This window comes from Lithobates pipiens, unplaced genomic scaffold (assembly GCF_037356315.1).
Source record: "Lithobates pipiens isolate NorthernLeopardFrog02 unplaced genomic scaffold, aLitPip1_a1.2 Scaffold_18, whole genome shotgun sequence".
Taxonomy (NCBI): Eukaryota; Metazoa; Chordata; class Amphibia; order Anura; family Ranidae; genus Lithobates; species Lithobates pipiens.
The window spans coordinates 152,420,056-152,432,375 of NW_027507758.1; the positions used below are offsets into that span (position 1 = coordinate 152,420,056).

At 44.1% G+C, this 12,320-nt stretch overlaps 1 protein-coding gene across 1 annotated transcript in view; it reads right to left on the reverse strand.

The window, feature by feature from the left end:
* The window catches only part of AHCTF1 (AT-hook containing transcription factor 1), a 158,594-nt gene that overhangs the window by 29,455 nt on the left and 116,819 nt on the right, over nucleotides 1-12,320 (reverse strand). The window contains exon 31 of the mRNA XM_077486284.1: nucleotides 695-774. Coding sequence (XP_077342410.1) covers nucleotides 695-774 — 80 coding nt within the window. The remainder of the gene's footprint in view (nucleotides 1-694; nucleotides 775-12,320) is intronic.

Below are 12,320 nucleotides of genomic sequence, written 5' to 3' on the forward strand. Positions count from 1 at the left end.
AGCCTTTAAAATTAGCAGATTTTGAATGTTGGAGTCCCATAGACTTTAATTGGGTTCTAAAGTTCACCCGAAGTATGCTATATACTAGCTCCGTCGAATCTTCTTTATACATTCGACAGACACCACAAGCCTTCAAAGACAGATTCGACCGTAATTCATATGGATTTTCAGACGAATGCAATTTTTGAACGAAAAACGAAATAAATAAAAACAAATTTCGGGAGTAACTAAATAAATTAATTTTTTGGATGAAAACGAAATTCCGAAACAAAATATTTTACTCTGCACATGTCTAGTAAATAGTCATCTTCTCTGCTTCCCGCAGTAAAGAAATGCACTGCATTTCCAGGTATTGAGAGCATGTGAAACTCCCATTCCTTGAAGGCTGCCATGCTGATTCTCGAAGGACAAAATGCCTGGTACCATAGCTATCAAGGGAGAGAGAGTGTAGGGCTGTATAAGCTCTAACCACAAAAACTTGGTAGCTTCCACAGGGTTTCGTCTACTGGCTCATTCTATTGAAAAGAGCAGAGGGAGCATGGGAAGCCTTTTATAGGTAGCTGGAGGAAATGGGAAATAATGAAACAAGTCAATTGCATTGCCTACATAGTTCGCCTAAACTGTTCACTGTTGAATTCTAGCTCAAATTAGAAACCGTATAAAATGACAACTTAACATGACACTAAGTACTTACATGCAGAGTCCTGGGTGGAAGAAACGGATTCTGGATCCATACCGACTGTCTGAGCATTATCTTCTACCTCCTCCGAAGCACTAAGAAATAAATCCATTTTAGTAAAAGAATATATACAAGGTCTTACCTGAAAAAAAAAAAAATTCACAGGACTCAAGATTGCTTAATTCTTAGGTCAACTGGGGTTTTTCTCCAAACTTCAACATATTTTTGGACACTGGCAAAAAGCAAAAGTTGAAGTCCAGCCCTGTAAAAACCCTGTGGTGTAAAAGCAGATTTTTGACTTACCTGCAAATACCTTTACTTAATTATACATCACAGAAATAGCAAGTGTTAACCTCCACTAACACTTCTGGTAGAAGGACTTGGCAAGGAGGAACCATTTCTTTAAAGTCATAGCTATACCTGAGAAGTTGTAAAATCCACCAAGCAATAATGGAATGAAAAGCAGCCTGCTCTTTACAAGTCCCCTCAAAATAAGCCAAAATAAAAACAGTCTGGCAAATGGGGTCCATAGTAGAGGGGGGGAGTGGGGGGCTGAACCACATCTAAGCAATGGATAGCAATCTCCTTAGGAAGAGGATAGACCCCACCGGTTAAGGTGAAAGGAAGACGCTACAAATAGGAATCAAAATAACCTTATCTGTATGCAGGACAAGGAACAGTTTTACAGGTCAAGGCTGCCAACTATACAATATACTATACAATGGAAACCTTACAAAGGACAAGAAGAATATCAAAGGGCATTTCTATAGATCTGACAAAACAAGGTTGAGGATTCGCAGAACCAATGAAATAAGCACAGGAAAATCAGTTCCAGTGACCCTATACAACAGTACAACTCTTTACAAGTCACCAATAAGAGTCCTCTGAAGAGGAATGCCAAGGCTGAGACCTGGCCCTCATGGTACTTAAGACCAAGTACTGGCCTAGACCAGACTGGGGGAAAAAAAATAAAAAGCGTCTCATGGAGTGCCTCCTAGAATGAAACTTCTGTGCCTTTTTACCAAGAAAACTATGCTTTCCAAGTGCGGTGGCAAATGTGACAGGAAGCAATCTTCTCAACGTCATCCTATCCTCAACCAAGAGGGCAGGCTGACTAATTTCAAAAGCACCTTGACCTGGGCTTTAACAGCCATGCAGTGAAAGTCAGTGACCATAAAGTAGATGGTATGTCCAAATGAGACTACAGGTCTAGGTGGAGACGAGTGCACAGAGGGTTTGACTAAAGCAGAGCACCCCACCTCCTGGGATAATATGAAGCCGCAATAGTCACTAGAATATATTGATCCTGTCAAGCAAAGGAGCTTTAGAGGGGGGGGGGGGGGAAGGCATAGATAAGGTTGATCTGATCCAATGGAGCCTCCAAGGAATGACCTGTAATGGCTTAAGGGTCCATGGTCCTGGCTACAAATTTGTGTGTTGATGAACTTGGGTGGTCAGGGGGCATATGTCTGGTATTTTACCCCTGTAAGATGGCTTGAAGAACCTACAGATGAAAAACCCATTCACGGTCAACTTGAGGAAAAAATGCCTGCTTTACGGTCTGAGCTCCACTGCAGTGGACCTTTACCTGTAGAGCACACCACAAACCTCCCAGCTAAATCTGTGCCAGTTAGCAACCTAACAGGCCATCATGCTGTTCTTGTCCTGTGGAGTCCAGGTATAGTCACTTATAGCAGTCAGGTTGAAAAGCAACAAATCTGGATATAAGCTGCTGAATTAAAAAGGAAGTAAACCCTAATGGGAGCGATGTCACCTCTGGCCCTTGTAGCACGAAGCGTCCTTCTGGGTATCGCTGCTCCGGCCACTCACATCGCCGGAGCAGCGATGACATCGCTCCCACGCATGCGCACCAACGCAGCCACAAACGGCATATCGGTGCATCAGACATCGGTGCCTGTTTTTGTAAATATCTCCTAAACCATTTAAGGTTTAGGAGATTTCTTGGACCTACAGGTAAGCCTTAATCTAGGCTTACCTGTAGGTCAAAGTTGTTTATAAGGGTTTACAACCACTTTAAGCCTCTAAAGGCATAACAGCTGGACACCAGAAAAGCAAGCTAGAAGATCAGAACAGGTACCAGTAAAGAAAGTTCTCGGGTAGAGAGGCATGTGCATCATCTAAGGACACTAGCAAAAAACTGAAGGCATGCTGGGAGTGGAGGGGTTATGCATGACTAGGGTTTCAGCTTTGCTTTTTGCCAGCATTCAATAACCTAGAGGTGGAGCATAAGCCCCCATTTGTCTAAGAAATAACCAAATACTATGCCCAGTGATGCACAATAAAGAAATTACTTTGACAAGGGCAGTAATGTATTAAGAACAGAAATGAATGTGCAAAATTAACAGCACCAATAAGAAAAAGCAGGCATATACACAAAAAATAAAAACTACTATAAAAACATTTTAGATTATCCATTGATTGGTAAATTTCAATTCATAAAGAATAAGTACAGTAGACTTAATACTATGGATTCTGGATTTAACAGAACCCACGCATAAAATATAAAAGTAAACGTCTGATTCCCAAACACAAGAATTTGATTTAATGTGCAAATTGCCTTAAATCCCTGACAAATGTGGACCTTAACCACTTCCCGACCGCCGCACGACGATGTACGTCGACAGCATGGCACGGGCAGGCATATGGGCGTACCTGTACGTCCCTGCCTTCCCGCGGGTCGGGGGCCCGATCGGGCCCCCGCCCGGTGCCTGCGGCGGTCGGTATTCGTGCGGGAGCGAATCCCGGACGAGGGGGCGGCCATTCGTTCATAGCCACCCCCTCGCGATCGCTCCCGACGAATAGGAATCGTTCGTGACATCACTTCCTCTCCTGTAATGTAAACACAGGAGAGGAAGTGATGTATTCTCTCCTCCGTGTCGGTATTTTTCGTTCCGACACCGAGGAGAGAGGATCGGTGAGTTGCACCAACACGTCACTACACAGTAGAACATGCCAGGCACACTCACACCCCCCCCCGATCACCCCCCCAATTACCCCTGCCCCCCAGTCACAGTGACACCAATGTCTTTTTTTTTTTTTTGCATTGGTGTCATTTGTGACTGTAATAACTGTTAGGGCAGTTAGGGTTAGCCCCCTTTAGTTCTAATGTACCCCCCTAACCCCCCCAATAAAGGTTTAACCCTGTGATCACCCCCCGTCGCCAGTGTCACTAAGGCTGGGTTCACATTGCAGCGGTTTAGGAGAACGAATGTGATTCGCACCGCACTGCAGTGCAAATCACATCCGATCTCTGTGCGATTCGAGTTCAGCCATTCGCCGCACCCGCCGCAAATTCGCACGGGACCCTTTTTTTGGCCCGCAGCAGAATCGGATCGCATGGGTGTTCACACCATGCGATCCGAGTTTGCAGATCGCACTGCGATATGCGAACTGATCTGGGGGTGTCATTAACATTTCACTGACACTCCCAGCAGTTCGCATAGGGCAGTGTGAACTGCCGCCGGGAGGCATGCGATGCGGGAACCCGCCGCGGATTCGTGGCGTTCCCGCATCGCTCCAGTGTGAACCCAGCCTAATAAGCGATCATTTTTCTGATCGCCGTATTAGTGTCACAGGTGACGCTAGTTAGGCAGGTAGGTATTTAGGTTCGCCGCAGCTTTTTATAGCGCCAGGGACCCCCATATACTACCGCATAAAGCCCCCTGATTGCCCCCTAGTTAACCCTTTCACCAGTGATCACCATATAACTGTTACAGGTGACGCTGGTTGGTTAGTTATTTTTTTATAGTTTCAGGGCACCCGCCATTTATTACCTAATAAAGGTTTAACCCCCTGATCACCCGGCGGGTGTCATTTGTGACTGTAATAACTGTTAGGGCAGTTAGGGTTAGCCCCCTTTAGTTCTAAGGTACCCCCCTAACCCCCCCAATAAAGGTTTAACCCCGTGATCACCCCCCGTCGCCAGTGTCACTAAGGCTGGGTTCACATTGCAGCGGTTTATGAGAACGAATGTGATTCGCACCGCACTGCAGTGCAAATCACATCTGATCTCTGTGCGATTCGAGTTCAGCTATACAGATAGTATGGCTGAATTCGTGTCACACCCGCCGCAAACTCGCACGGGACCCTTTTTTTGGTCCGCAGCAGAATCGGATCGCATGGGTGTTCACACCATGCGATCCAAGTTTGCAGATCGCACTGCGATATGCGAACTGATCTGGGGGTGTCATTAACATTTCACTGACACTCCCAGCAGTTCGCATAGGGCAGTGTGAACTGCCGCCGGGAGGCATGCGATGCGGGAACCCGCCGCGGATTCGTGGCGTTCCCGCATCGCTCCAGTGTGAACCCAGCCTAATAAGCGATCGTTTTTCTGATCGCTGTATTAGGGTCACAGGTGACGCTAGTTAGGCAGGTAGGTATTTAGGTTCGCCGCAGCTTTTTATAGCGCCAGGGACCCCCATATACTACCGCATAAAGCCCCCTGATTGCCCCCTAGTTAACCCTTTCACCAGTGATCACCATATAACGGTTACAGGTGACGCTGGTTGGTTAGTTATTTTTTATAGTTTCAGGGCACCCGCCATTACCTAGTCTCACTAGTGTACCCCTAAATTTAGGGGTGTCTACTTTCCAAAATGGGGTCATTTGGGGGGGGGGTTTGTGCCATCTTGGCATTTTATGGCCTTCAAAACTGTAACGCCCTTAGAAAGCCTGAAGGCGGTGCTTGGTTTTCGGGGCCCCGTACGCGGCTAGGCTCCCAAAAAGTCCCACATATGTGGTATCCCCGTACTCAGGAGAAGCAGCAGAATTTATTTTGGGGTGTCATTTCACATATGCCCATGGCATGTGTGAGCAATATATCATTTAGTGACAACTTTGTGTAAAAAAAAAAAAATATTTTTTTTTTGTCATTATTCAATCGCTTGAGGCAAAAAAATAAAATATTCAATGGGCTCAACATGCCTCTTATCAATTTCCTTAGGGGGTCTACTTTCCAAAATGGGGTCATTTGGGGGGGGGTTTGTACTGCCCTGCCATTTTAGCACCTCAAGAAATGAGATAGGCAGTCGTAAACTAAAAGCTGCGTAAATTCCAGAAAACGTACCTTAGTTTGTAGATGTGACAACTTTTGCGCAAACCAATAAATATACAATTATTGACTTTTTTTTACCAAAGACATGTGGCTGAATACATTTTGGCCTAAATGTATGACTAAAATTGAGTTTATTGGATTTTTCTAATAACAAAAAGTAGAAAATATTTTTTTTCAAAATTTCCGGTCTTTTTACGTTTATATCGCAAAAAATAAAAATCGCAGAGGCAATCAAATACTATCAAAAGAAAGCTCTATTTGTGGGAAGAAAAGGACGCAAATTTTGTTTGGGTACAACATTGCATGACCGCGCAATTACCAGTTAAAGCAGCGCAGTGCCAAAGTGTAAAAAGACCTCTGGTCATTTACCAGCAAAATGGTCCGGTCTGAAAGTGGTTAAACACTACCAAATAATGACGACTAGATTACAACCCTATTTACCTTCCTTGTATTACAATCCCAATTTCAAAAAGTGTGGATGCGGCACAAAATCTACATAAAACAAAATGCAATGATTTGCAAATCTCAAACCTGTATTTTATCAATAGAAATTGTTGAACCACTTCAGCCCTGGAAGATTTGGCTTCTGAATGACCGGGCCAATTTTATTAAAAAAATAATTAAAAAAGCTAAAATTTCTCAGTTTAGGCCGATATGTATTCTACATATTTTTGGTAAAACAAAAAACAAACACAATAAGCGTATATTGGTTTGCGCAAAAGTTATAGCGTCTACAAAATAGGGGATCGATTTATATAGCATTTTTAGTTTGCTAATAATGGTGGTGATCTGCGATATTAATCACGGCTGCGACATTATGGCGGACACATAGGACAATTTACAAATTTTTGAGACCATTGGCATTCATACAGTGATCAGCGCTATAAAAATCCATTGATTTCTGTAAAATGTCACTGGCAGAGAAGGGGTTAACACTAGGGTCTATCAAGGGGTTAACCGTGCTCCCTGGGAGGTGATTCTAACCGAAGGGGGACTGACAAGAGGAAGTGACGGAGCGTGGTATCTGGCTAACAGGAACACACAATCTGTCACTCCTCTCTCAGAACAAGGACGTATGTGTTTACACACGTCCCTGTTCTGTCTCCTGTTCACGATCGCTCGTGTCCAGTGGAAATCGGACGTTGGCCACGAGCATCGCACCCCCGCTGTGCAGCGGGCGCGTGCCTGCTATTCCAAGAGCAGACGTACATCTACGACGGTTCGCGGGATCGTGCCGATCTGCCACAGTAAAATGATGGCAGCTGGTCAGCAAGTGGTTAAACTTAGAAAATTAACCATTTTGAGGGGGGAAAAGGTATTTAATGCATTATATATTTGTTTTATAATTCTAAAATAATAAAATTGATAGCGACAAATCTCAAAAAGTTGGGATAGGGCCATGTTTACCACAGTGTAGCATGCCCTTTGCTTTTAACACTGTAGAGAGCTGTCCCATGTTGTGCCTGATATAGGATTCTAACTGCTCAACAGTCCTAGGTCTTAGTTGTATTTTTTGTTTCAAGTCGCTCCAAATATTTTGAATTGTTGAAAGGTCTGGACTGCAGGCAGGACAGTTAAGCACCCGCATTCTTCTACTATAATTGTAATCATAGATACCACATGTGGTTTAGCACCGTCCTGACGAAAAATGCAGTTCCATGAATAACAGTCTAGATGGGAGCATATGCTTGCGCTAAAACCTGAATATATCTTTCAGCATTGATTGTGCAGAAGTGCAAGTTGCCTATTCCATATGCACTAATGTACCCCCGATACAATCAGATGCAGGTTTTTGAGAACAGAGTGCTCATAATAAAGCTGGAAGGGCTATTCTCTTTAGTGCAGGGGATGTGGCGCCACGCTTACCAATAAATGTCAAATTTTGATTTGTCTGACCAAAGAACAGTTTTCCACTATGCAACCGACCCTTTTAAATGAGCTTTGGCCCAGAGAAGATGGTGTCTCTGCATAGCAGAGCTCTAACTTGCATTTTTAGATGACACAGTGAACTGTTTACAGTGATTTTTGGAAGTATTCCTGAGCCCATACAGTGATGTCCATCACAATAAAATAAGTTTAATACAGTGCTGTCTTAAAGCGGAGGTCCACCCTAAAGTGGACCTTCCGCTCATTGGAATCCTCCCCCCCCCTCCGGCGCCACAATTGGCACCTTTCAGGGGGGAGGGGGGTGCAGGTACCTGTACAGTACAGGTATCTGCACCCACTTCCGGGATAGCTCTCTGCGGAAAGGGGCGTAGATCTACGCCCCTTTCCGAAAGTCCCCCGCTGCCTGCTGGGAAACACACAGATCCCAGAGGCAGCGGGTCCATCCTTATTGCGCAGCGCGACTCGCGCATGCGCAGTAGGGAACCGGGAAATGAAGCCGAAAGCCTCCACTTCCTGATTCCCATACCCAAGATGGCGGCGGCAGCACCCGAGAGACGATCGAGAGATCAGCTTCGGGTGCCGACATCACGGGCGCGCTGGGCGGGTAAGTGTCCTTATTTTAAAAGTCAGCAGCTGCTGTATTTGTAGCTGCTGGCTTTTAAAAAAAAAAAAAAAAAAAAAAAAAAGAAAAACGGCGGACTCCCGCTTTAAGGCCCAAATATCATAGGCATCCACAATAATGTGTTTTGGGCTTGCCCAAAGGATTTATCCAGATTCTCAGACCTATTGATATTATGTATTGTAGATTATATAAAGTCTTTGCAATTTTTCATTTATTCTGAAACCGTTTGGTGAACCTATACCCATCTTTCCTTCTGAAACACCGACTCTCCAAGATGCTTTTTTACACCCAATCAAGTTACTGGCCTGTTGCCAATTAAACTAATTAGTGGTACTAAGCAGGAAGAGCTGAACAAACATTTGGCAACTAAATTAGTCAGCTTTTTGTTGCATTTTTGTGATGTGTTGCTGCCATCAATGCCAAAATTACCTTTTCCATAAAATGATACATTTTCTCAGTTTAAACATTGTATGTGCCTTCCATTTTCTAGTGTGAATATAGATGAGATTTGCAAACCGTTGTATTCTGTTTTAATGTAGATTTTAGTGTCCCAATGTTTTTTTTTGGGGTTGTACACAAACAGGATGGATTTATTCCCAATCACGAGTCCCAGTATAAAACTTTGAAACACTCCTTCACACGCAACCATAAATACCCATACTACTTAGAGTGGGGATTTCTAAAAGCTACATAAAAAAAAAAAAAAAAAAAAAAGTTATCCCCGATTCACTATTAGAGAACATGGCTCTATATGTATGGATCCCAGAGACAGTTTGTGTAAGTAGTCTTTATCTGACAGTGTCCAGATTTAAAAAAAAAAAAAAAAAACCATGCCACAAATTTACCAACCTGTACATTAGAGTGTTACGAAACTCAGGACCCTGCATTGACTATCTGGTCTCACACAGTACACAGAACATGGCGATGAAATAGTTTTAGTAAATATAAACTGCTAAATACATTTTCTCAGCAGTATATAGGAGTCTTACAAGTTCTATCAGTGATTAAAGCTTGTAGTTTTCATTCTCCCCCAATTGTCCTATGAGTATGCAGGACCCTTGACCCTCTGTCTGGCTAGTGTCAATTGGCCCCGTGCTGATCACATGCACTCACAAGAGAAGAAAAAAAAAAAACGCTCTAGCAATACACACCAAACTAATGTGTAGCTTGCCCCTAGGGCTCTGCCGTATCAGGAGATGGTTTGAGGACTGTGGAAAGGGAGAATCAGAGCGGGCAGGAACAGCCCCCCCCCCCCCCCCCTCTTGTTTTTTATTTTTTTTTTGTTTTTTTTTTACACACAATGCGGAGGAGTAACCCCTTAGGTTCCACAGCATGCTTTACTGCATATACACTCTGATTTTACTGTTGTGGGTTTAGTAACACTTTAAGGAACTGGATAGCAAACTACACAATGGGGCTGTGTATATTATATAATACTAAAGGCAAACCCACTTTGCAGTACAAGTGCACTTGGAAGTGCAGTCGCTGTAGATCTGAGGGGGACAGGCAAAGAAAAAAAATAGGATTTTTAAAACTGCTTACCTGTAAAATGCTTTTCTTTGATGTACATCAGGGGACACAGAGCCACAGTAATAACTATGTGGGTTATATCGGCATATCAGGTGCTGGACACTGGCACGCCCCTTAAGGCATGAACTTCCCCCATATAACCCCTCCCATTACTGGTAGTCCTCAGTTTTGTAGCCAAGCAATCTAAGTGTATAAGAAGAACAAGGGAGGGACCTCTGTGTCCCCTGATGTACATCAAAGAAAAGGATTTTACAGGTAAGCCGTTTTAAAAATCCTATTTTCTTTTCTTACATCAGGGAACACAGAGCCATAGTAATAACTATGTGGGATGTCCCATAGCAATGGCAACTGAAGGGGGAGACAGAATCAAGGAAACAGGAGGCCAGGGGACTCAAACTGCAGCCTGCAGTGTATGCTGTGCCCAAAGGCAATCTCCTCATGACCTTTAATATCGATAAAAAAATAAATAAATAAAAATCGATAAAAAAAAAAAAAAAAATCGGATAAACGTCTGAACAAAAGACCAATGTTGCGGTCTTACAGATCTGAGCCATAGAGGCCTGATAATGCACCACCCAAGAGGCACCAATTGCCCTGGATGAGTGTGCTCTTAATATGAGAAGGAAGAATTTTCTTCTTTAAGCTGAAGCTTGATCAACCACTTTTGGTAAGAGTTCAGGATGAGGATATCAAATCACCTCCTCATACATGATGAAATATGGCTCTTACAAGACAGCCGTTAGTTCCAATACTCTTCTAGCAGAAGAAATGGCAAGCAAAAAGATGATCTTTCTTGCCAAAGAACCAAGAGAATTTCTCATAAGGTTCAAACAGCTGATTTAACAAAGTCGACAAGACCAATCTTAAATCCAAAGGATTTAGAGGTGCCTTGATAGAGGGAATAAACCATGTTACCCCTGAATAAGCTACGCACCAAGAGTGGGAAACAAGAGGCTGTAAGAAAAGACAACATCGGCCTGGATCTGGCTCTTGATAAAAGTCAAGGCCAGCTTCAGTTCAGATCCCATATGCAGAAATCCTGCCTATTCACATACCTCCTGGGGTGCCAACCCCTGGATCCATACCAAGAAACCTATGCCTTCCAGATTCTATAGTAAGTGACTCTGGAAGCCGGCTTCCTGGCATTAGTCAAAGTAGACACTACAGAAGGAGATCACCCACGATCTTTTATAGGAGTGGAATTCAACACTCAAACCTGTTAAACTCATTGTCCGTAAAAGTAAGATGAAATACCGGACCTTGTGCAAGAAGGTCTGGCTATAATTGCAGAGTCCAAAGGACTTCAAAAGCCCTCCTTATGATCTAGATAAATTCAGATCTTCTGGGACCCGCTGGGGCCACCAAAATCACCTCCTTCTGTTCCTGCTTAATCCTGCGGAGAAGGCGTGGAACTAGCAGAGCTGGAGGAAATGCATAGATCAGTGAAAACTGATCCCCTGGGAAGACTAATGCGTCTGTTAGGCCTGCTAGTGGACCCCTTGTTAGACAAAGTTGTCGACCTTACTAATGAATGTGGACGAGAACAGATCCATGTCCGGAGTACGCCATCTGACATATTGCTAGGAAGATGTTGGGGTGAAGAGATCATTCTCCCGGAAATAATTGTTGGCGTCTCAAGTAGTACACCTGAAATATTAAAATTGACGATAGGTGAGAGGTGTTGTGTTCTGCCTAAACTAGAACATTAATCATCTTTTTATTAATTTTTTGATGTAAGCCACCGCCGTGGCTCTGTCAGACTGAATCCTGTCAGGACAGTCCTGTAATCTGACCGCCAAGATTCTATGGCCAGATGTACTGCCTGAAACTTCCAAAGTTGATAGGCAAGGTCCTCTAACCTGGACCATCTCCCCTGGACAGAATCTTCTTCCAGGGCTGTTCCCCATACGGCGGTCACAGATGCTCTCGAGTGCACGCCCCAGGGGGCGCGCGAGAGCGGAATTCTGGGAGGACGACATAGGACGGCCTCCCAGAGTTAAACAACCACCCTGTAGCCGTCATTCGGCTATGGGCCGGTTGTTAAGTGGTTAAGGAGAAGAAAAAAAAAAAAAGAAGGAGGCAGCGGGCTGGCATACAAAGGAACAAAAAAACGCCACTCTGGGGGCTTAGGAAGTGATCAGACCTCCCCTTCATACCCGAGGACCTGAGCTGGCTTGAATGGAGAGGAGAGTGAAAGCTTCTGCTGTTTCCAGCGTCAGAGTGGTGAGTGCTCAATACAGCCTCCAGTGGTGAGACAGACATGACAACACAATACATGGAAGGAGAGATGCCTTGCAGAAAATCTCCCCTACCTTTCCACCGCAGGGCTTTATCAGAGATAAAAAGCTCAATCTTCACCCTTCATGGTATGCTCAGAGACCTTGAAAGGAAACCTTCAGGAACAGGGGTACATTCAGGTAATCCCGCAATCCTGGACCTACGAGAAGACCCTCCCAGTAAACTTTTATTGGCCTTACTACCAAAAAGTACTGGATCCCAGGGCCCAGCTTAAAAGCATTTTGCAA